The following is a 26,124-nucleotide window of genomic DNA, read 5'->3' as shown; positions in this document are numbered from 1 at the left end:
GATCTTCTCCCATTCTTCCCCCCGGCAACCGTTAAGTTCTGAACATTGGTTTATATATTTGTGTGTGTGCATGGTGTGTGTGTAGGTATTGTAGGAGCAGAATTGCTGAGGCATAGAAAATACATGTATTGAGCTTCAGTAGATATGGCCAAACAGTTTTCCGCAGCGGTTGTAGCAGTTTACAATCATGCCATCAGTGTGTGAGAATTCGAGTTAGTGTGCTTCTCTGCAGACACTTGCTGTTGGAAGTCAGTTTCATTTTAGTGTTCCACCCATGGCTTTAATTTGCATTTTTCTGGTTACTTATGGGTTGCACAACTGTAGAAAAGTCTTTATTGGCCATTTGTGTGTCCTCTTTAGTATGTTTCTGCTTTCTAGGTAGAAGGCCTTTGTGGGTGTTTTTACTCTGGGACTTGTACTTTTATTCAATTCAAGGAATCCCGAGGAACTTAAGTTCTTAATTTTAAAGTTCCTAGTTTTAATTTGTAAATGCTACATATCACCAGTTTTTTTTTTTTTTAATCAATAGTGCTTTTCTTAGATTTAAGAAATCACTGCTTGCCCCACAGTCATGAGGATATTTTTTATACTACCTTTTTTTTTTTTTTTAAATGTTTTGGCTCCACGTCATAGCATATGGACTCTTAGGTCCCCCCTCAAGGATTGGACCTTCTCCCCCTGCAGTGGAAACAGTCTTAACCACTGGACTGCCAGGGAAGTCCCGTCTCCTGTATTTTTTAATATGTTTTGTTTTAATGTTTTTGGTATTTATATTTGTTTTTAGTTTTGTTTATTATATTTCTGTTTTTGGTTGCACTCGGTCTTCACTGCATCCCGGGCTTTCTCTAACTGTGTGGGGAGAGAGCATCTCTAGGTGCGATGCTCGGGCTCTGGGCACATGGGTTTCCGCACTTGTGGTGCGGGGGCTCAGTTGCCCCATGGCATGTGGGGTCTTCCAGACCCAGGGATCAAACCCCCGTCCCCTGCCTTGGCAGGCGGGTTCTTGTTCAGTGTACCATCAGGGAGGTCCTCCTATATTATCTTAACAGAAGCTTTGTTTTTCTTTCAAATTCAGATGTTAATCTTTTTGGATTTGCTGGCTTTTTGGCGGCTCATCCTTGGGTGTAGCCGGGTGTTGAGATCCTGGCCCTGCTGTGGGCGTCTGATTCGCCCAGCACCACTGGGAGAGGGCCACTCTTCAGAGCTGCGGTGACACTGCTGTCCTGAATCAGGCGTGGGTCTGTTTCTGAACTCTGTCCTCTCATAATTATCTGTTCTGCACCAGAGCTTTACGGCCTTAATTGCTAGATCCGAGACAGCAGACTTTTTCCTGTGAAGGGCCAGATAGTAAATATTGGGGGCTCTGTGGTTCATAGGCTCATTCTCACAGTGACTCAGTTCTGCTGTTCTGTGGATGCATGTGGCTGTGTTCCCACAAACTCAGTTTGTAAAGACAGCTGGTGGCCAGCGATTCATAATTTGCTGACCCTTCCATCAGTGCATTAACAGGAACATACTCCAGTTGATGGTGTTAAGACTAGGGATTGAGACACTGGGTAGAATGGTTTGGTTGTGGTGATATTTGGGTGTCTGCCACGAGCTGGGAAACAAAGAAGGGTCTCTTCTTTGTGTGTGACATGGTTTGATTGGCTTGAGAAAGTGCCTTTTGAACACAAATTTGAAAGAGGTAAGGTAGTTCATCATATGGAACAGGGATGAAGGGGGGGAGGGTAAATGGCCTTTGCCCTGGTTGGAAGGAGGGTATGTTCTTGGCACGTTTAGGGAACAACAAGGGGGACCCATGTGAACTAAGTGAGACAAGGGGGTCCTGGTGGGAGAGGAGCTCAGACATGGATCTGCTCAAGGAGGACACTGTAGGCCAAGGTTAGGACTTGACTTTGATGGTGTGTGAACTGGGAAACCATTGCTGGTTGCTGGATTTGTTCATTTGTTTTTAGCGGAGGAGTGCCATAGTCTGGCTTAAATTTTAACACATCACTCTGGCCGTTGTGTTGAGAACAGATCATAGACGGGCTCGAGGAGGAAGAGAGAACGGTTAGGAAGCTGGTGCAGTACCCAAACGACGGGTCGTGGTGGCTTGGACCTGTTAGGGATGCTTTGAAGAGAGGGGTCTATGACAGGTTGGATGTGGGCTGTGAGAGAGATACAAGAGGCAAGAACAATTCCAGAATCTTTGGCCAGATTAACTGGAAGAGTGGAGTATCCGCTGATAACTTGGAGGACTGCAGGCTTAGGGTGCTGGGGACAGAACAGGAGCCCACTGGTGAATGTGTTAGTTAAGGCATATGCCTGTGTATGTGTGAGCTGCTCAGTTGTGTCTGACTCTTTGTGACCCCATGGACTGTAGCCTACCAGGTTCCTCTGTCCATGGAATTCTCCCTGCAAGAACACTGGAGTAGGTTGCCATTCTCTTCTCCAAGGAATCTTCCTGACCCAAGGATCAAACCCAGGTCTCCTGCATTGCAGGCAGATTCTTTATCATCTGAGCCACATGGGAAGCCCATTTTGATGCCTACTGGATATCGAAGTGAGGAGATAAAATAGGCACTTAGGTATGAGTGTGGAATTTGGGAGATAGATATTTAGTAGTTATCAGCAAATAGGTAGTGTATGAAGCCATTCAACTGGACAAGGAAGATAAAAGATTAAGATGGGGTGTCTATTGAATGCTTACTATGTTGTAGGCCTGGAGATACAGCAATGACAAGACGGAAAAATCCTTCCATTCAGGCAGCTTACGTTGTAGGGAGAGAGACACAGGAAACAAATTAAGTATGATGTCAGGTTCTATCCATAAGGTAAAGCAGGCTCAGTGGGGAGGAGGGATGGAGGCTGGCCAGGCAGACCTGGTAGAGTCTGTGTCCCAAAGTGACATGATATGAATTATGTGGCTCAGATAGTAAAGAATCTGCCTGCAATGTGGAAGACCTGGGTTTGACCCCAGGGTGGGGAAGATCCCCTGGAGAAGGAAATGGCAACCCACTGCAGTATTCTTGCCTGGAGAATTCCATGGACTGAGGAGCCTGGTGGGCTACCGTCTATGAGGTTGCAAAGACTCGGTCGGGCGCACCCGAGCCGACTAAGCTCACATTTCGGGAAGAGGTAGAGCTGTGGGGCCTGGAGGTCATGGTCACTTAGGAGGTGCTGACAGTCCAGGCAGGGGTGATGGAAGCCGGGACTGGGCACCAGCGGGGCCGTTCCCAAGAAGGAGTCCTGTATGACTTGGCCCCTGATTGGCTCTGGGTAAAAAGGGGTCAGAGGAAAGGAAGAGGCGGGGACCTGGGAGTAGCCGCTGAGCTTGTTCCCCTCCATGACATGTGGTTTTACATAATCTCCTGAGAGAAGGGCAAGTGAAAGTTGCTCCGTCATGTCCGACTCTCCATGACCCCATGGACTGTACAGTCTGTGGAATTCTCCAGGCCAGAACACTAGAGGGGGTAGCCTTTCCCTTCCCCAGGGGATCTTCCCAACCCAGGGATCGAACCCAGGTTTCCCGCATTGCAGGGGGCATTCTTTACCAGGTGAGCCACCAGGGAAGGCCCTGGTGAGAGAAGGGAAGTAGCTGTCATTGTGATGTTGAAGTTTATTGATCACCTGCTTCATACCCGACCTGAGCTAAGTGCTTTACACGTAATTAACTATGTAACCCTCACAGCCTTGGAGGCCCGTCCTGTTATAATTCTCATTTTTCTGATGAGCCTTGGGAGGTTGAGTAGCTCCTCTGTGGTCCTGGAGTTGCCTGTGGTGGAGGCGGGGTGGCAGCCGGCCTCATTCTCTGTGCCACACCGCCTCCCGCTGGCGCTGGCCAGGTTCTGTGAGGACCGCCTGCCTTTGTGATCCAGGTAGGTGCCCGTTCACCTCCCTTTTTTTGGGGGGGGGCAGTTTTTCTGCAAAGAAGTAAAGAACAACAAGTAAATGCGTTAATTAAAGGTTTACCAGACTGGAAAGTAATTATAAGAAGGTTCCTGGATTAGAGTTCTCAGTACACATAGAAATGCCCTGGTTACAGACGTCCAAGTATTTTGTCAAGAGGCACTTGTGATGGGCTCTACCTGCCTAGGTGGCTTTATCTTTTGATGTGAGCAGATTTTTGAGTGGAGGGGGAGTCATGGAGTTGTGGGAAGGGGAGGGGAGGTGGCCTTTGTGCAGATGGAGGATAGTAGGGGCGGTCCCTTGATTGAAGTGTGGGTGCTGGGAGCAGGGGCCCCATGTGATGGCACGTCCACCGTAGGCCTCTGAGCAGGTTTTTTTTGGTTGTTGTTAGGAGAAGCAGTTGGGAGTCCTCCAGTGCTGCTGAGAGGACAGGGACAAAATCCGAGTGATGCTTGGAAAAGGTGGGGTTTGTTGTGCTGACTGGAGTGGGCAAAGCCAGAGGCAGGTGTGCCTGGGATCCTGGATTCCTGAAACAGAGAGGTTGATGACCACTCCCATTTTGTGAGTGGACGGACTGAAAGTCTGGGTTTGAAAGGACTTACCCATCTTCTGAGCAAGTTTGTGTAGGGTGGTTTTCCAAAACTTTCATTTCCCCAGGCTTATTTGTTAATGCTGCGAAAGCAAAGCATTTTCATTATGAATTTTAACAAAGGGGTGTGTGTATGTTTAGTGAAACTATTAATCTGATATATTTAGTACACCTACCAGTGATTGGTTTTCTCATGATGCTAATTTAACATTAACTACCCTACTGATCAGTGTTTCTTAGCAGTTGTATCTGCAGTAGGCAACAGTGATAGCCTAACTCAGTACTAGTGGAGGACCTGAATCTTAACTCTGTCTAGCATAAGTCCCAATCTACCTTCTGAAAATTCAGAGTACATTGTATACCAGAGTACTCCCTTTAAGTTGAAATGCAGCAATTTTACTTGCTTAATGCCATCACATCTTTCTTTTCCTTTGACTTTTTTCTAAATTACTTGTAAACAAAATTTCATGAAATGTTTTATATGCAGTTTTGAAGTTTCCATTCTTAGTATACGAACATAAGCACTCAGTTTCATTGTTTTTTTGGTGATGTGTCTGTCCACAGTTCTTAACTGACCTTTAGCAACAGGGATTCTCAACTGTCTAGTTCTAGATGAGTGTTAGAGAGTCCTTGAATGGCCACAGTTGTTAGTTAATGTTTTGTCGAAATGAGCGTTTTCTTTGAGCAGATCTCAAAGGAGTCAGTGATCTGCCAAATGACTGGAACTATTTGCTTTTTTAAAGAGGGACTTTGAGTGAGTAGACATATGTCAGTTAAGACTTTTCCAGTATTGCTGTTTAAAAACTTCAATTGTAAAATCATCTTTTCTCTGAGCCACACTGGGAAACTTGGCTGCTTTGCTGTTTCAGCTCTGTCAGTTAGCCTGGAATCCAAAAGAAACTAGCCCAATATTGATCTTTTATTGTGAACTGCAGTGGCCTCTTGTCCTTTAATCTTAACTATTGAGTGATAGTCTTAAATTTGGTTACTTTAAAGTGGTATCTCCTGTTTATGGTAGTGTTGTATGAGACAGGATCCTCCAATTAGACAAATTTTTACTTTACGAAGGCTCTGAGAAGTCCTGCGGAGAAAAATAAATTAACTTTGTCCAACTATTTGAACAGAACCTACCATTCCTTTGCGTGTGAGATGTAAACAGAATCCACAGAACTAATGAAGCGACCTCTAACATCCTTCTCTAGTTAATTCTCTGACGTGTATGTTGGTATTTGGAGGGGCTTTTCCTGGGTTCACAGTTGGATTTGTGCGGGACCACCTGCTGTGATGAAATGGAATTGGAATGTTCTGGGAACGTGGACAGGTTAGATGACATGAGGAATTATGTGGAAACAGCCTGCTTCAGTCATTCTGATTCCAGTTGAAGAAAACGATGAGAGCAAAAAGCACGCAAATAAGTTTTGAAGATAGACACTCAAATTTAATAATAAATGTAAAAAGCTAATGAAATGCAGGTATTGGACTAGAAAAGACTTTTGCCATAATTTTTTGAAGCCCACTAGAAGGAAGGCCATTTATTATTACCTTTGTAAAGACACTTGAGAAATGAAATATTCAGAACAATGACTGAGAGGGAAAATGGTTGAATCATAAGGGCCATTTTTTGAGCAAAGTTCACTGTTAATGTAAATTCTGATTTTGATATTTCACAAAAGCATGTTATTTTGGTGAGAGGACGTTATTACCCTGTAGTAGATTTTATTTCATGGTTTAGGGAGGTCCCAAGTATAGTTTCTTATGCACATTCTGATAGAGAATGGAAATACTGAGTAAGAGCAGTGTGAATTTTAAGACTAAATAACCTCAACATTGCTGAGAACTGGTGTGCCTGGGGGCAGAGTGGCTTGTCTGAGATCCTAGAGACTGCGCAGAAGCTGTTCCAGTTCATTGGGTCAAAAATCCACTATTTGCGAAAAGCTAAAGACGGATTTGCACGATTGACCGTAATGGCTTCAATTTTGAAAGATAGTGGTATCAGAGAGCACTTCCAGTTGGTGGGATAATTTGAGACTCGTCCATGCTCAGATGGCTAAAATATCCCGCTACTTTTGCTACTTCCTCACTCCATTTTAAACAGGGAGTTGGGGGCAGGGAGGCCTGTTGAGAAGGTGAAGGAATGGCAATCGGAGAGTAAATGACAATAACCCTGTGAAGCCACTCCTTAGTTAACTATCGCCTGAAGGTTAACTGTGCTTTAGAAGCTGGTCAGTGTGGAGAGGCCGAATTGGGGGCTTCTGGTGTGCGTGTGCGCACGTGTGTGTGTGTGTGTGTGTGTGTGTGTGTGTGTGTGTGTGTGTGTGTGTGTAGGATGAAGGAAGAGAAGAACTGGTGAACAGGAAAAAAGGTGTAGAAACCAGAAAGCTAGCGGTAAATCCTAAAACTTGGAGTCCTGGGGAAGATTTGACTCTTTTAAACTGTTCTGCTCACTTAAAAAGAGTAAAATTATACCATTATTCTTTCAGTATAGGAGGAGATAAAAATACAGTTTTTCTAAATTGGAAAATTTGCTGTAATCTTGCTGCTAATGACTGATTTCTTCCAACACTTGCAAGGCAGTTTTTGCTCCGATAGGTGGATAAAGGAAACAAAATCAAGAACATATTGGAAGTTCTCAGAGAAAATTACAGTTTAGGTATATGTTGGGGGTGGATAGTTAGACATTTTAATTGAAATAAAACAGTTTTATACTAATAAGGGATCACTGTGGGTGTACATTTGTAGTGCATCTGCTCTTGAGCATTTAAGTAGGGTTAAATGTATGTTAATGCTTTTGCAAGAAAATTATTTTTGATAACATCCGTCTAAGGAAACTGGCTTAGGAAATTGGTGTTTTAAACAATAGAGAGATTATACTTGCATTTAAGGAGTGAATCAGGATTCTTTGTACTGCTTTAAAACTTTCAGAGAGTTGAGAGTTTTTTGGTGTGTTCCTCTCCAGTGGTAAGGAAAGTTAACAGGAATTAACACAACAGATGAATTAGCAGGAATTAATACGAGCTTACACATCTGGAGAATGACCGCAGTCTGCTGTGTATACCTCCACACACCATTTTTAATGACCTACTTTTGATTTTATGGAAGACTGCTAATGATTTATTCTCTCCAATTGAAAATAACTTTTTCTTTCAGATAGGTTGGAAATATCTCAGTTGGCCGCTCTCACTGTTTGATTTAGATAGTGCCTATGATAGAGGATTAGTGTCAAATGCCACATAGTTGCCAACTGGGAACATTTTTCATTGTGAACCAGCACTCACTATGATGGCTTAAATAGTGTATTAATCTTGAGGATTAATAGATCCATCACGTTTTAGAATAGGAAGGATTCTTATCAATAAGCCAGAGACAGGCTCTCATTGTAGTAGGGGTGGGGGAAGTGTTCATTACAACTCTGGACTCTCTGGCTCCATCGCAAAGCTGCTGAATCAAAGTTTGTGGGTGTGGGGCTTGGGAATGTGTTTTGAACAAGCTCTCCCAGGGCACACGGTTCACCCTGCAGTTGAACAATGGCTTATGTCACTTATGGCTTTATTTCATGGACACGGAAACAGGTACAGGGAGGGGAAGGTGACTGTTTTCATAGGAACCGCAACTTTGTCTTCTGACACTAACCGACGGATGGTATTATTTTCTAGAATGCCCCGTGACCTCATATCAGGATAGTCCCATTTATCTCTCTGCACAGAATTGCAAGAGTTTTTTTTTGTTAGTGGTGGTGTGGGGGTTTCTGAGCCTTCATTTATTTATTTTTATTATTATTATATATTTTTGGCCACACCCCAAGGCATGTGGGATCCTGGTTCCCCGACCAGATGTCTAACCCATGCTCTCTTCATTGTGGAAGCTCAGAGTCTTAACCAGTGGACCAATAGGGATGTCTTGGAAGAGGTTTAAATTTAGCCCTAATTTCTACATGCATCAACACCTCATATGGCTTCAAAACTATGTTCAGCTCAGCTTGACTGTGTGTGTGTACATGAGTCTGTGTGTACACTTATTTTTTGAAAGATACTTATTACTACTGTACCTGCATGCTCAGAATAATAATAATAATAAGTTTACAGGGGCTTGTAGAGAACTCAATTTAATGGGAAGAGTCGAGCGTGTGAAGTGCTTACTCTGTACTCGCCGTTTTAATGGCACCCATCTTCCCCCAGAACTTCCTTGAGCAAGTCTGAATTGTAGCCAGAACACTTCTTTCCTCTTCAGACCCTTAACTGTGATTAATAGGAAGAGGCACTTGTCAAAAGGGTTGGAAATGGCAAACCTTGATGCTGGTGCGTGTGGCAGTAGAGACAGGTCTGCATCCACTTTGCTCCATTATGTTATTTAGCTTCCGAATTCAACAATTTGTCTTTTGCTCTCTGCTTAGAAGATGATGGCCATATAAGCTGCTGTTAACCGTATCAGCAGGGCGGAATATTAAATCCCTTCAAGCGAAACCGCAACTTTCTTTGAGGATTTAGCCACACAGTAGAAAAAGCACCCCAGTGAAGCTGTTGGGAAATAAAGCGCGCTGTGCGCAGCTCTCCCTTTGCCTCAGAGAGATAGATTACTTTTGGGTTTAACTGAAACATCCTTTCTGTGTTTATTGTATTAATGAAATTTTTAGGGTCCATGAGAGTGAGAGAGATTATGGTTCAGTGTTTGGAATAATGTAGCTTGATGAACCTTTTTTATTTTAATGGGAAACTCGTTTTCCTTGATTTGCAGCTTCAAAAAGTGAATCTTTTGGAAATGAAAGTGCACTAATTTAGTTATACTGTATGGAAACAAAAATGTAGAAAGTTAGAATTTGCATAAGTGAAGACCTCGATGATTTCAGATTATAGTGTGGTGGAGGTTAAGGAATAAGAGGCCATAGAATTTGTAAAAACAAATTCAGTCTAACCACTTAATGGCATGTGCGAGTAATTTGCCAATTAAATATTTCTAGTATCTGAAAGATCTTCAAAGTAAAGAGTGGAGGTTCTTAATCTTTCTTAATTTCATACTTTCAGAAACATAATAGAAAATTAGTTTTTGATCACTTTTCATTCAAAATTTTAATATGCGAGCTAAAAGAAAGATGAATTTTAAGTGTTTGAGGAAAATTATTGCTTTTTGAGAAATATATAAACTATGATATTTCCAGTGACACTATGCCTGATTTTTTTGTATCATTTGTAAATATTTGGTGCCCAGATAACAATCTTCATTATAATTAAGACTTTAGATTTTGAAACTTTACCATTTTAATGGTTACCTACTATGTTTAGAAAATTCTACTGGGCACACTCAGCTACAAAGCAACCCTTGAGGTATTTTATTCTGTTTATACATTGAGAGAATGGAGTTAGAGAAAGTAATTTGCCTAATATCACTCATTAGTGTGAAGCAGATTTGAGGGCTCCAGGTTTTTAAAAACAGCTTTTTTTTTTTCTGAGATATAGTACACCCATCTAAAGTGTATTATTCCGTGATTTTTAGTCTATACACATATTTCTGCAACCGTAAGTTTTAGAATATTTTCATCACCCCAACAAGAAACACTGTTGCTTAGCAATCCTCACACCCCATCCTGGACATTGCGTATAAATAGCGTCATACATGTGGTCTTTTATGACTGGTTTTTATGTTTTCAGGGTTCAGCCATGTTGTAGCTTGGAATGGAACTGTTTTCCTTTTTATTTATCACATTGTTGCTGGATATACCACATTTTCTTCATCCATCTTTCAGTTACGGACAATCTGGTTGTTTCCACTTTTTAGCTGTTGTGTATAATGCTGCTTTGAACATTGTGCACAGGTTTTTATGTGAACATGCATTTTCACTACTCTTGGACATATGCCTAGGGGTGGAGTTGCTGGGTCACTTAGTAGTTAGTCGCTCAGTCATGTCTCTGCGACCCCATGGACTGTAGCCCACCAGGCTCCTCTGTCCATGGGAGTTCCCAGGCCAGAATACTGGAGTGGGTAGCCATTTCCTTTCCCAGGGGATCTTCCCAGTCCAGGGATCGAATCTGGGTCTCCTGCATTGCGGGCAGATTGTTTTACCGTCTGAGCCACCAGGGAAGCTCTGGGTCACTTGGTAATTGTGTTTAACTTTCTGAAGAACTGCCAAACTCTTTTCTGAAGTGACCGTGCCCTTTTGCATTCCCGCTGTCAATGTATGTTGATTTCAGGTTTCTTTATGTCTTCCCCAACACTTGCTGCTTGCGGGGGTGAAGTAGTATCTGATTGTGATGGTGGTTTGGTGGTTTAGTCACGTCTGACTCTTGTGACTCCATGGACGGTAGCCTGCCAGGCTCCTCTGCCCATGGGATTCTCCAGGCAAGAATACTGGAGTGGGTTGCCATGCCCTTCTGCAATCTCATTGTGATATCTCATTTTATTTGCATTTCCTTAATGGCTAATGATGTTGAACATCTTGTCATGTGCTTATTGGCCATTTGTCTTTGGAAAAATGTCTACTCAAATCCTCTGCCCATTTTAAAAATTGAATGAATCGTCTTTTTATTATTTGAGTTGCGAGAGGTCTTTATGTTATTCCAGAGTTCTTTATCAGATACATGATTTGCAACATTTTTCTCCCATTCTGTATTCTGTTTTTTCACTTGGTCGATGGTATCCTTTGGAGTAGAAAAGTTTTAAATTTTGAAGAAGTCTGATTTATATATTATTGTCTTTTGTTGCTTGTGTTTTTAATATTATATCTAAGAAACTTCTCTAATGCAGAGTCACAAAGATTTATGCCTATGTTTTCCTTTAAGAGCTTCACAGTTTTAGCTCATATGTTTAGGTCTTTGGGCTTCCCATGTGGTGCTGGTGGTAAAGAGCCCGACTGCTGATGCAGGAGACATAAGAGATGCTGGTTCGATCCCTGGGTTGGGAAGATCCCCTGGAGAAGGGAATGGCAACCCACTCCATTATTCTTGCTTGGAGAATTCCATGGACAGATGAGTCTGACTGGCTATACTCCATAGAGTCTAAAAGAGTCAGACATTACTGAAGTGACTTAGCAAGCATGCATTTAGGTCTTTGCTCCATTTTTGAGTTAGTTTTTATATATGATGTGAGGTAGGTTCCACCTTCTTTTGCATGTGGATATCTGGTTGTCTTGGAGGCTTTTGTTGAAAAGACAGATCTTTCCCTATTGAATCGTCACCCTTGTTGGAAATTAATTGACCATAAATGTAAAGGTTTATTTCTTGACTCTCAATTGTATGCCACTTGTCTTATGTTCTAAGTCGCTACAGTTGTGTCCAGCTCTTCACCACCCCCTGGACTGTAGCCCACCAGGCTCCTCTGTCCATGGGATTCTCCAGATGAGAATACTGGCGTGAGTTGCCAATTCCTGCTCCAATTTGTCTTATATGTTTATCTTTATGCCAATACCACATAGTCTTGATTACAGTGGCTTTGAGGTAAATTTGAAATACAACTTTGTTCTTCTTTCTTGAGATTGTTTTGGTTATTCTGGGCCCCTTGAATTTCTATGTGAATTTTAGGATTTGCTTGTCAGTTTCTAGAAAGACAGTAGCTGGACATTTGATAAGGATTACACTGAATCTGTCACTTTGTGGAGTATTATCATCTGGAGAGCATTATGTCCTTCTGGCTACAGACTGTCTTTCCATCTATTTAGGTCTTTCATTTCTTCTGACAATGTTTTATAGCTTTTATAGGTTTTGCCTGTCTTTTGTTCATTTTTTTCCTAAGTATTTTATTCCTTTTACTTCACTTCAGTTCAGTTGCTCAGTCGTGTCCGACTCTTTGAGACCCCATGAATCACAACACGCCAGGCCTCCCTGTCCATCACCATCTCCTGGAGTTCACTCAGACTCACGTCCATCGAGTCCATGATGCCATCCACCCATCTCATCCTCCCCTTCTCCTCCTGCCCCCAATCCCTCCCAGCATCAGAGTCTTTTCCAGTGAGTCAACTCTTCGCATCAGGTGGCCAAAGTACTGGAGCTTCAGCTTTACCATCATTCCTTCCAAAGAAATCCCAGGGTAGATCTCCTTCAGAATGGACTGGTTGGATCTCCTTGCAGTCCAAGGGACTCTCAAGAGTCTTCTCCAATACTGCAGTTCAAAAGCATCAATTCTTCGGCGCTCAGCCTTCTTCACAGTCCAACCCTCACATCCATACATGACCACAGGAAAAATCATAGCCTTGACTAGATGGACCTTAGTCGGCAAAGTAATGTCTCTGCTTTTGAATATGCTCTCTAGGTTGGTCATAACTTTCCTTCCAAGGAGTAAGCGTCTTTTAATTTCATGGCTGCAGTCACCATCTGCAGTGATTTTGGAGCCCCAAAAAATAATGTCTGCCACTGTTTCTACTGTTTCCCCATCTATTTCCAATGAAGTGATGGGACCGGATGCCATGATCTTCGTTTTCTGAATGTTGAGCTTTAAGCCAACTTTTTCCCTCACCTCTTTCACTTTCATCAAGAGGCTTTTTAGTTCCTCTTCACTTTCTGCCATAAGGGTGGTGTCATCTGCATATCTGAGGTTATTGATATTTCTCCCGGCAATCTTGATTCCAGCTTGTGCTTCTTCCAGTCCAGCGTTTCTCATGATGTACTCTGCATAGAAGTTAAATAAGCAGGGTGACAATATACAGCCTTGACGTACTCCTTTTCCTATTTGGAACCGGTCTGTTGTTCCATGACCAGTTCTAACTGTTGCTTCCTGGCCTGCATACAGATGTCTCAAGAGGCAGGTTAGGTGGTCTGGTATTCCCATCTCTTTCAGAATTTTCCACAGTTTATTGTGATCCACACAGTCAAAGGCTTTGGCATAGTCAATAAAGCAGAAATAGATGTTTTTCTGGAACTCTCTTGCTTTTTCCATGATCCAGCGGATGTTGGCAATTTGATCTCTGGTTCCTCTGCCTTTTCTAAAACCAGCTTGAACATCAGGGAGTTCACAGTTCACGTATTGCTGAAGCCTGGCTTGGAGAATTTTGAGCATTACTTTACTAGCATGTGAGATGAGTGCAATTGTGTGGTAGTTTGAGCATTCTTTGGGATTGCCTTTCTTTGGGATTGGAATGAAAACTGACCTTTTCCAGTCCTGTGGCCACTGCTGAGTTTTCCAAACTTGCTGGCATATTGAGTGCAGCACTTTCACAGCATCATCTTTCAGGATTTGAAACAGCTCCACTGGAATTCCATCACCTCCACTAGCTTTGTTCATAGTGATGCTTTCTAAGGCCCACTTGACTTCACATTCCAAGATGTCTGGCTCTAGATTAGTGATCACATCATCATGATCTTTTTTGTACAGTTCTTCCGTGTATTCTTGCCACCTCTTCTTAATATCTTCTGCTTCTGTTAGGTCCCTACCATTTCTGTCCTTTATCGAGCCCATCTTTGCATGAAATGTTCCCTTGGTATCTCTAATTTTCTTGAAGAGATCTCTAGTCTTTCCCATTCTGTTGTTTTCCTCTCTTTCTTTGCATTGATCACTGAGGAAGGCTTTCTTATCTCTTCTTGCTATACTCTGGAACTCTGCATTCAGATGCTTATTCCTTTTAAGGCTATTGTAAATTGAATTGTTTTCTTAATTTCTTTTTGGGGTTGCTTACTTCCAGTGCATAGAAGTACATTTGATTTTTGTACACTGATCTTGTATTCTTCAACATTGCTGGGTTTATTAGTTCAAAGAGTTTTTTAGTGGATTCCTTAGGACTTTGAATATAAGGTCATGTCATCTATGACCCAGCTTTTAAAAATCACAGCTTTTTTTTTTTTTTTTTTTTACTACAATCATACTATGTATCCTGGGAAACATATTGAGGGGAATCGGTTGAGTTTTTGAGATTATATTTAGGAGAGAAGTGATTATCACTTTGTCATTGTCTTTTTATGATCTTAAAAAAAATTGCAGCAGACTTTTAGGCTAGAAACATTTGTGTTGGAAGCAAAGTGAAAGTGAAGTGAAGTTGCTCAGTCGTGTCTGACTCTTTGCGACCCCATGGACTGTAGCCTACCAGGCTCCTCCCTCCATGGGATTCTCCAGGCAAGAGTACTAGAGTGGGTTGCCATTTCCTTCTCCAGCAGATCTTCCTGACTCAGGGATCGAACCCGGGTCTCCTGCATTCCAGGCAGACACTTTAACCTCTGAGCCACCAGGGAAGTCGAAGTCCCCCAAAATAAACTCAAAGACTCTTTGAGTTTATTTGGTAAAGTCTTGCTTTAAATAATATCATCATTATTTTGTGATATTATGGGAACTTTTGACCTTCCAAACATAGTTTGTTTGGCCCATATTACAATAACAATGATTATACTTTAAGAGAGAAGCATTCTAATTTGTTTTTACTTTCAGAAGGAGTGATTGAGCTGAGAAAACTAATACCCAAAATATATATCTAATATTTAGGTATTTATATTTCAGTTCTAATTCACTTCACTTCTGATTTCATTTATATTTTACTTCTAATTCAGTTTTGCTTCTTTGCCTATATGGGCTCAACCTCGGGTATGAGTTTTAAGACCTTGTACTTTGGGGAGAGACCATCTATTTTTTTTTAAGTTAGTAATGAATCTGCCAAGTAATGCTTATTTGAAAGCCATTAGCTGGTGTATTATGAATTACAGTCATCTGTATGTATGTATGTATATATGTATTTATTTCACTGAACCAAATAAGAAACCAAAAAGCATAAAACATTTTCCCCTTTCCTTTCCAGAACTACAAGTTAGGATGATAGGTTTAGAAAGCTCAATGGTAAAGGTTTAGTGATAGGAATGGTCCTAAGATAGCCTGCTAGAGTCTTTCATGGTAAAACTCATGGAATTTCCCATGAGAGCAAGAGTACAGCACAGAATTTGAAAATATTTTGGTTTTTAGTTTCTCATTTTCCAGTTATGTGATGGAAGGGGTGCTGTTACCTCTGAATGCCTCATCAAGGCATGGGGAAATCTTAATCAAATGTTAAATGAAAAACTGATTTGAGTCTCCTAAAAGGAGAAAAGAATATTAACCAGGGATGATATTAGAGTGTCTTCCAAAGTGAGGAAGGAATTTCAGAACTCAGTGTGACCCTTGGGCTTTTCAGTATTCCTATTCATAAATGCACAGGAAAATGTCAAGGCCAAGAAAACGAATACCCCAGAGTGACTTATTGGAACAGGATGAAGTATTCAAATACTTAAGTATCTATAAAATATTTTCAGAGAAAAAGTGTGAGTTTTCACAATTGACAAGATTTAATACTTTAATTTCTTAAGAGTTGATTAGCCTTGAAAGTTCAGTTCAGTCGCTCAGTCGTGTCCAACTCTTTGCGACCCCATGAATCGCAGCACGCCAGGCCTCCCTGTCCATCACCAACTCCCGGAGTTCAGTCAGACTCAAGTCCATCGAGTCGGTGATGCCATCCAGCCATCTCATCCTCGGTCGTCCCCTTCGCCTCCTGCCCCCAATCCCTCCCAGCATCAGAGTCTTCTCCAATGAGTCAACCAGAATGACTACAGAAACCTTGCTACTTTTCCTTTGTCCACAGTCCTCCTTCCCTCTTACATGTATCATTTGGTTTGTTTAACTAGAATTTGGTAATCTTACACAATTTGGTATTTCAGTACACAAACCTCTGTTAGGTAAGTTTGGAGAGTGAAAAAGAAATTTTGTAGAGATTTTACCAAATAATAAAAAAACTCCAGGTCTTTTTTATTTTTTCTTTTTTTCCTGTAGAATTCCATGACCAGTTGTTCTTCCCATAGTGACTTTTTCTTCACCACAAATGTTGTGTCAAGATCTTAGGATCTGAAAAATAATACCCACTGCTGGCAAGTGATGCCAGCATCTATTAAGTACCTCAGCCAGGATCTGTCCTGTCTCAGTGACACCAGCTGGCTTTGATCCTCAGTATTTCGATTGGACCCTTAATTCACTTCAAAAGAAAGGAACCCTTCTTCATGCTGTTGCTCTTTACTGAAAAAACTCCCTCACAGATGCATCTGAATAAATCCTCCACAACTTTCAGGACCCAGATGGAGCTTTATCTTCTCCGGGAAGCCTTTTCTCTCCCACTTTGTAAATGCATCCGTCCTTAGACTTGTGTTTCCTTGCTGCTAGGGACCCTGGCCCTTTAGCCCTTAATCCAGCATGGTGTTTGGATGTGCTGTTCAGTTATTTCTCGAGGACTGGCCTTGGAGTCAGCACTGTGTCTTCTCTGGCCCTTCTGCTTCCTGGACCTGGCACAGTGCTCCCACCTGGGCAGGCTGGCTGACGGCTGGCATTTTTAAAGTGGCCAGCGTGTTAGAACAGAGGAGACCTGAAGATGGACACCGTTCTCAGGCCCGTGTAGTTTGGACACTGTCCAGCTCCAGGCAACACCGGCCACATAGGCCAGGACGTGAATGTTGTTCACCGGGTTGTACGACCTGCCTGTCTCCGGGGTCTCCAAGTGGTCGGTGTGTACACTTACTGCCTTACATTAGCCCTTCTGAAAAATCTTTCCTGCTTCCTTCCTTTCATATCTTTGGTCTGTTTCAATCCGGGGTTTAAAACCCTTCTGTAGCCTGTTAGGACAGTGTTTTTCAGAGGTTCTGGACCCTTAAATTAGAAAAACACGGTGGTGGTTCAGTCACTAAGTCGTGTCTGACTCTTTGCAACCCCAGGGACTGTAGCCTGCCAGGCTCCTCTCTCCGTGGGATTTCCCAGGCAAGAATACTGGATTGCCATTTCCTTCTCCAGAGGACCTTCCTGACCCAGGTATCAAACCCAGGGTCTGTATTGTAGACAGATTCTTTACTGCTGAGCTACTAGGGAAGTCCTAGAAAAATGTAGGATGTTAATTAAAATGCAGCTTCTCTAGTCCACTTGTATCAGCCTAGGCAAGGGCCTGAAGACTTCTATAAGCAAGACTGATAATTCTTATGTGTGTGTGTGTGGCGGGGGGGCGGGGGGGGGACGTCAATCCCTAAGTCATGTCCAACTCATTGTGACCCTATGAACTATAGCCAGCCAGGCCCTTCTGTCCATGGGCTTATCCAGGCAAGAATACTGGAGTGGGTTGCCGTTTCCTTCTGTAGCAGATCTTCCTAGACCAGGGATTGAACCTACATCTCCTGCATTGGCAGGCAGATTCTTTACCACTGAGCCACCAGGGAACCCGGTTAACGATCCTTATGGACTCCACTAAAATCTTAGGATATCATTGATGAAGTGACTTCAGTAGGGTGCAAACTGTAGTGCCTCAAAAGGTTAATACCACTGTCCTCAACCCGCTACACTGTTGTAAACCTTTTCTTCTTCAGTTAAATTCATAAATTCAGCCACAGCTTAGTGAGTATTTATTTGCTCTATGCCCACCATGGTGCAGGCATGGGGGAGAACCAGATGGGAAAAATATAGTCTTTGTTAATAATCTGTGTCAGTTCAGTTCAGTCGCTCAGTCGTGTCCGACTCTTTGTGAACCCATGAACCACAGCACACCAGGCCTCCCTGTCCGTCACCAACTGCCGGAGTTCACTCAGACTCACATCCGTTGAGTCAGTGATGCCATCCAGCCATCTCATCCTCGGTCGTCCCCTTCGTCTCATACCTTCAATCTTTCCCAGCATCAGGGTCTTTTCATATGAGTCAGCTCTTCGCGTCAGGTGGCCAAAGTATTGGAGTTTCAGCTTCAGCATCAGTCCTTCCAGTGAATACCCAGGACTGATCTCCTTTAGGATGTACTGGTTGGATCTTCTTGCAGTCCAAGGGACTCTCAAGAGTCTTCTCCAATACCGCAGTTCAAAAGCATGAATTCTTCAGCGCTCAGCTTTCTTTATAGTCCAACTCTCACATCCATACATGACTACTGGAAAAACCACAGCCTTGACTAGATGGACCTTTGTTGACAAAGTAATGTCTCTGCTTTTTAACATGCTGTCTAGGTTGGTCATAACTTTCCTTCCGAGGAGTAAGCGTCTTTTAATTTCATGGCTGCAATCACCATCTGCAGTGATTTTGGAGCCCCCCAAAATAAAGTCAGCCACTGTTTCAACTATTTCCCCATCTATTTGCCATGAAGTGATGGGACCGGATGTCATGATCTTAGTTTTCTGAATGTTGAGCTTTAAGCCAACTTTTTCACTCTCCTCTGTGTAGAAAGGTGCTAATAATCTATGTAGAAGAAAAGATAGATAAAAAAATGTATATTCACACAGACCTAACTGCATACTTAGACCTATCTTTTTGAAAACACATCAGTAGTTCAGATCTGTAGGATAGACAGTTTGTAGAGATAACATGTCTCAGAGATCACATTTAGCTCTAAACTTCAGGGGGATGAGATTTCAATTCTTCAGGCAGACATTTGCATAAGAGAGACAGACTCCCACGGAATAGTGGAGAAAACTCTGTACTTAGGGTTCAGAGTTCACAGTTTTGAATTCGAGTCAGAACTCTAGTAAGCAATAAATGATAGTTACTTATAGGAAAAATAAGATTGTTGGTTAGAGTGAGATGCATTTTATTTATTTATTTTATTTTTTAATTGAAGGATAATTGCTTTACAGAATTTTGTTTTCTGTCAAATATCAACATCAATCAGCCATAGGTGTACATATGTATGGAGAGAGTAACATGGAAACTTCATTACCCTATGTAAAATAGACGGCCAATGGGAATTTGCTGTCTCAGGGAACTCAAACAGGGGCTCTGTATCAACCTAGAGGGGTGGGATGGGGAAGGAGAGGGCGGTTCAAGAGGGAGGGGACATATGAGATATATTTTAAATTCATTTACTAAGTTTTGAGTAACCTAAATTTATTTAATTTATACTTCTATAGCATATAATGGGAAATAGATGGGGAAACAGTGGAAACAGTGTCAGACTTTATTTTTTGGGGCTCTAAAATCACTGCAGATGGTGACTGCAGCCATGAAATTAAAAGATGCTTACTCCTTGGAAGAAAAGTTATGACCAACCTAGATAGCATATTCCAAAGCAGAGACATTACTTTGTCGATTAAGGTCCGTCTAGTCAAGGCTATGGTTTTTCCTGTGGTCATGTATGAGCGTGAGAGTTGGACTGTGAAGAAGGGTGAGCGCTGAAGAATTGATGCTTTTGAACTGTGGTGTTGGAGAAGACTCTTGAGAGTCCCTTGGACTGCAAGGAGATCCAACCAGTCCATTCTGAAGGAGATCAACCCTGGGATTTCTTTGGAAGGAATGATGCTAAAGCTGAAACTCCAGTACTTTGGCCACCTCACGCGAAGAGTTGACTCATTGGAAAAGACTCTGATGCTGGGAGGGATTGGGGGCAGGAGGAGAAAGGGACGACCGAGGATGAGATGGCTGGATGGCATCACTGACTCGATGGACGTGAGTCTGAGTGAACTCCAGGAGTTGGTGATGGACAGGGAGTCATGGCGTGCTGCGATTCATGGGGTCGCAAAGAGTCGGACACGACTGAGCGACTGAACTGAACTGATAGCGTATAAATATTAAAATGGATTTTAAAAATGCCTTAGCTTTATATGCCAATGTCAGGTTAATATCTTCTGTTACTTTTTTTTTGTATTAAAACATTTAGTTTGCATGTATTTAACCTAAAACACATTTTTGCTACATTTAATTGATTTTACTATCCAGCTGATACACCCTTTTTATAACATGCCTGCTTTTGTAAATGTCTCTCATCTTGCTGATGCTGGCAGGAGATACAGGGGGTAATATTCCTCATCACTGCCAGGGAAGTTCCTGTTGCTCATTGTAATAGTTTGCTGGGCTTGCTGTAACAAAGTGTCACAGGCTGGGTGGCTTAAACAACTGAAACTAATTTCTTACAATTCTAGAGGCAAGAGTTCAGGGCCGCGGTGTTGGCGTGGTGGGTGTCTTTTGAGGCCTCTCTCCTTGTAAATGATAGTCTTCTCCTTGTGACTTCACATGGTCTTCCTCTGCATGTCCGTGTCCTAACCCGTTTTTCTTAATAAGGATGGAAGTCATATTATTTTATGCCACCGCCTCATTTGGGCTTCCCTGGTGGCCCAGATGGTAAAGAATCTGTGCAGTGCAGGTGTCCTGGATGTGACCCCTGGGTCAGGAAGATCCCCTGGAGAAGGGAATGGCTACCTACTCCAGTGTTCTTGCCTGGAGAGTCCCATGGACAGAGGAGCCTGTGAGCTACAGTCCATGGGGGCACAAAGTAGTCACTTTTAAGATTCTAAGGGCCATGACCTCAACAATACAAAAACAGCACAGCACATAGATCTCATGTCCTGTCACCTCTGAAGTCTTCTGTTACGGCACACTAAACTTTCATCATGAACTTGGCTCTTCCAGCTGTATCACTAACCTCCTCAAGGTCTGCAGTGCTGGCCTTTTTGTTCCCCACAGACATCATTTCTTTATGACTTTTACTTATTTTCCATCCACCCATGATTCCAGTTAATATCTTTCCTTACTTCCTATAGGACATTGAGGGAGAGCTCAAGAAAAGGAAGGACCTCATTTGTGATAGTTATCCTATGATTATTTCATTGAGCATTATTTTATCAAAATGGTTGGCAGAAAGGACTCTACTTCTTCAGCTTGTCAGAAAAATGGCCAAAAAGTCATTTTTGTTTGTATATTTCTCTAAAATTTTATTATAGTATATAAACATTTTTTATAGATTAAAAATGTAAATTAATAGATTTTATAGATTAAAAGGTTTCTTTCTTTTGGTCACATCAAAGACGTTTGCTCCTTGGAAGAAAAGCTATGACCAACCTAGACAGCATGTTAAAACGCAGAGACATTACTTTGCTGACAAAGGTCCATCTAGTCAAAGCTATAGTTTTTTTAGTAGTCATGTATGGATGTGAGAGTTAGACCACAAAGAAAGCTGAGCACCAAAGAATTGATGCTTTTGAACTGTGGTGTTGGAGAAGACTCTTGAGAGTCCCTTGGACTGCAAGGACTTCCAACCAGTCTATCGTAAAGGAAATCAGTCCTGAGTGTTCATTCGAAGGACTCATGCTAAAGCTGAGGCGTCAGTACTTTGGCTACTGATGCGAAGAACTGACTCATTTGAAAACACCCTGATGCTGGGAAAAATTGAAGGCAGGAGGAGAAGGGAATGATAGAGGATGAGGTGGTTGGATGGAATCACTGACTCGATGGACATGAGTTTGAGCAAACTCCGGGAGCTGGTGATGGACAGGGAGGCCTGGCGTGCTGCAGTCCATGGGGTCACAAAGAGTCGGACACGGCTGAACAACTGAACTGAACTGACTGAATGTAGGATCTTCCTGGACAAGGGGTCATACCCGTGTCTCTGCACTGACAGGCAGATTCTTTACCACTGAGCCACCAGTGGCTCAATAATTAAATCTCAATTCTAGTTTCACTTCATTTTCTTATGTCCTGGCACTCTTTTCTTTTCTTCCTAAAGTAGAGAAACAGAATAAATGCAAAGAAATTGAGGGTTACACTTAAAAAGTTTTTATTTTATTGTCCTCATCAGGGCCAGCCTGAGGTTTTCTGCCATCTTTTATAAAATTTATGCCTGGCATAATTCTGATTTTTACTGCCTCCTCCGTGCAGATACACACCCAATCTTATGCTGATGGCAGCACTACTGTTTCTTCATGGCCAGACTTAAAAACTCTCTGGAAACTTTAAAAGCATGGAATAAAAACTTGTGGGTGTAAGGGGGGTTGGAAGTAGGAAATTTGGGGGAATCAGTGGAAATACATGCCAAAGTTTTTGGCACCCTTTAGAGAGCTAAAGAATTTACTTCTTTTTTTCTTTTTTAAAATAGTTGCAAAGGGGAAGAAAAACAAGGTAGTAGGCACAGTTTGCTCATAAAAGTGAGCAGGTTTGGTAGATGTATTTAAAGATGTGAAGGCCAGGACAAATCCAGGTATGTGATTTGTGTCCCTGTACCCTCCAAGCATACACTCTTGTTGGAAGGTGGGGAGACTAGTAAATAAAAACATGAAGCTTTAGAAAAGTAGGGGTTGTTTTGTATCCTTTTTTCTGTTCTCTGCCAGTCCCCTTACAGTTTTGTCTTTAGGTTTTTTTTATTTATAAGTATTAGTTGCTCAGTTCTGTCTAATTCTTTGCTACCCCATGGATTATAGCCCACCAGGCTCTTCTGTCCATGGAATTCTGCAGGCAAAAATATTGGATGGAATAGGTTGCCATTTCCTTCTCCCGACCCAGGGATGGACCCTGGGTCTCCTGCATTGCACGCAGATTCTTTACGGTCTGAGCTACTGGGAAAACCCCATAGTAGAGGGTAAAAAGAGGGGGAGAATCAGTATGTGTCAAGTCAGAGTGTTCAGGATAAAGTTAAAGGATTGGACTGTTGGCTCGTTTCCCCATTGCCTTCAAGTGTGGCCTGGTGAACAGTGGAATGTTTTAAAACTCTTTAAAGTCTTAGCACTGTTGAATATATGCTTGAAGGTTTATATCTCATTTCCAAGTCCTCAAAAACATTTTAACGGCTTGATAAGGAGGGCTACATTTAAGAGTTGTATTGCGTTCTCAGTGTGTCTTTATGAATGTGTCTGTGCCTAGAAAATAATATTTGTTGAAACTGAACAGATGATGATACGAGACTTGGCTGATTAATGCTGGCCTGCTGCTGCCTTCAGGCCTTTTTGTGTTTGGGTGACCTCTTGATTTTTTCTGTTTTATTGGATGGGATTGTTTCCTTCTACTCCGTCAGACGTCTATTTCTGCCATGACTTTAAAACCTGCGTTTTTAAAGTGGAGTTCCTTTTTATATAAAGAGCGTAGCAATATGCATTTAATAACAGGTTTTAGAAGGAAGTACCTGATTTGCTTTGTTTTAATCTGCTTTGTTGTAATCAGCTTTTCTTTTTCTTTCTTCAGAGGATGTTAAGCAAGTTTTCGGACAGACGACAATCCATCAACATATTCCATTTAACTGGGATTCAGAATTTGTGCAACTACACTTTGGAAAAGAAAGAAAAAGACACCTGACCTACGCAGAATTCACTCAGTTTTTGCTGGTGAGTCCAGCTCTTGTAAAAAGTTAAAAAGAATGGATGAATAAATAAAACTAGGATCCTAATCCAAATTTGCTAACCCTGGCCAAACCATCCTATTCGGAAGTATTTCTTCATTAGTACGTAGAAACTATAGGGTTAAACAGGCTCTGACACACTCTGTAGAACCATTTCATGCTTAATGGAATACACTCTGAGGACCCCGGAAATTAAGTGATCTGCTGAAAGGTTATGTACATTAAGAGGGGCGAATTAGAACCTGAACTCTGGGCTTATGACTGGTTCCACTACTGTGTCCGTGCTAAGTCACTCGGGGTGTCTCTTTGCAACCCTATGGACTGTAGCCTGCCAGGCTCTTCTGTCCGTGGAATTCTCCAGGCAAGAATACTGCAGTGGGTTGCTATTTCCTACTCCAGGGGATCTTCCCCACCCAGGGACTGAACTCACATCTGTTACCTCTGCACTGGCAGGCGAGTTTGACTTCTTGGCTTATGACTGGTTCCACGACTGCTTACTAATAATTTTGTTATCCCTTGAGAAATGGACAGATGTCATCATCAGCATCTAAGTGTAGAATTATTAGCCTTTTATAGACAAGACATTGGATCTAAAACTTGCCTGCATATTGGAATCACCTGGGGAGTTTTTGAAACTATTCTTGTTTTGGTCCCCCATCTCTAGAGATTAGACTCTGTGTGTCGGGTGTGTGTTTGTGTCTATGGTGAAGGGCAGAGAGGGCCTGCCTGGCGCTTGGAGTCTTTTGAGGCACTTCTGTTGTGCGGCCAAGTGTGAGAAACACTGTTCAGGGCACATGCTCTCCATAGCTGGCATTCAGCTCTGTGGGAGTTGTCTGCATTTCTGGCATGCCCCTCGGTCCAGTCCCTCCTTCCTCCACTCTTCACTTCCCCCTTTGGGGTGCTTTCACTGGGCCATTGATGACGCCAACAGAAGACTCGTAACAAAATATGACCACCATTTAGTTTTCCTCCCAAAGCGTAAGATGGTGTTATTCTGATACTGTTTAGTCACTGGAGATCAATATCTGTCTAATATGTAGGTCTACGTGATAAACCACTCTTTCAGATTTTTATGCATTTGTTTCTCTAACAATTTGATTTTATTTATATATTATTAAATATTGACATAATGTTTAAAAGAATTGGTTTGCTGTGTTTTAATTCTGGGTCCTCAGGAAAAATTTGCCAAGGAGATCATCTTTTTCTTTTTTTAATTGAAGTGTAGTTAATGTACAGTGTTATGTTAGTTTTAGATGTACTGTATAAAATAGATGGGGAAACAGTGGAAACAGTGTCAGACTTTATTTCTGGGGGCTCCAAAATCACTGCAGATGGTGACTGCAACCATGAAATTAAAAGACGCTTACTCCTTGGAAGGAAAGTTATGACCAACCTAGATAGCATATTGAAAAGCAGAGACATTACTTTGCTGACTAAGATCCGTCTAGTCAAGGCTATGATTTTTCAGTGGTCATGTATGGATGTGAGAGTTGGACTGTGAAGAAGGCTGAGCTCCGAAGAATTGATGATTTTGAACTGTGGTGTTGGAGAAGACTCATGAGAGTCACTTGGACTGCAAGGACATCCAACCAGTCCTTTCTGAAGGAGATCAGCCTGGGATTTCTTTGGAAGGACTGATGCTAAAGCTGAAACTCCAGTACTTTGGCCACCTGATGTGAAGTGTTGACTCATTGGAAAAGACTCTGATGCTGGGAGGGATTGGGGGCAGGAGGAGAAGGGGACGACCGAGGATGAGATGGCTGGATGGCATCACTGACTCGATGGACGTGAGTCTGAGTGAACTCTGGGAGTTGGTGATGGACAGGGAGTCCTGGCATGCTGCGATTCATGGGATCTGAAAGAGTTGGACACGACTGAGCAACTGAACTGAACTGAACTGGTAGTGGTTTGACATTTGCATACATTATGAAATGGCCACCATGATACGTCTAGTAACATGTAGTTACATGTAGTAACAGTTATTACAGTGTTGACCATAACCCTCATGTTGTATATGACATTGTCATGGCTTATTGGTTTTTTTTTCCTGGAGGTTTACCGCTCTCTTACTTTCCATCACCTTTTCATCCCGGCCACTGCCCCATCCACCTCCTCAAGCCACCTTCTCTTCTGTTATTAGTAACGTTAGCAGTGGGTATGGCAGTGGGCTTCATGATGCCTGTTCCCTGTGTGCCTGAGACCTTGCCGGAACCCTGAGGAGTGGTTTGAAGCACAGCTGTTGGGTGGAGGGGGAGGGCCCGAGGGCGCACATGTGCTGTGCCCTGTAACCATTCAGTGAGCATTTTGTGGGCTCCATTCTTACGCGCCAGCATTTATAACTGGCTGGCTTTCATAGATGCCTTCTCTTTTTGACTTTCACACACATCATTATGATATATAGAATTTGTTACACTTTTTAGTTGGCTTTTATTTTCCCAGCCTCTGAAAATATAAAACAAGATTTATTAAATACATGCCTTTGTATTTTTTTAAAAAACGTGTTAATATCTATGAATTCCTGGTTGCAGTTCTGTGTCAACATAAACCTGCTTACGTAACTCAGGTGGAGATGGCCTGTGAGTTAGGTTTGTGCTGTTGTTTACACAAGACATCATGCTCAGTAGGAGGTGGTGTTCGTTTTGATGAGGAATAAATGTGATAA

The 26,124-nt window shown here is 42.2% G+C and overlaps 1 protein-coding gene and 1 non-coding gene across 2 annotated transcripts in view; one reads left to right on the top strand and one right to left on the bottom strand.

Moving 5' to 3' along the window:
• Positions 1-26,124, top strand: part of SLC25A13 (solute carrier family 25 member 13) — a 237,518-nt gene that overhangs the window by 107,787 nt on the left and 103,607 nt on the right. Inside the window, exon 6 of the mRNA XM_069587464.1 lies at positions 23,309-23,448. Coding sequence (XP_069443565.1) covers positions 23,309-23,448 — 140 coding nt within the window. The remainder of the gene's footprint in view (positions 1-23,308; positions 23,449-26,124) is intronic.
• On the bottom strand, positions 14,556-14,628 carry TRNAS-GGA (transfer RNA serine (anticodon GGA)). Its single transcript has one exon. It is a non-coding gene; the product is annotated as a tRNA-Ser (tRNA).

The sequence above is a fragment of the Ovis canadensis genome, chromosome 4, assembly GCF_042477335.2.
Source record: "Ovis canadensis isolate MfBH-ARS-UI-01 breed Bighorn chromosome 4, ARS-UI_OviCan_v2, whole genome shotgun sequence".
Taxonomy (NCBI): Eukaryota; Metazoa; Chordata; class Mammalia; order Artiodactyla; family Bovidae; genus Ovis; species Ovis canadensis.
The sequence above is the reverse complement of the archived record's forward strand: the minus strand, read 5'-3'. Positions and strand labels throughout refer to the sequence as shown.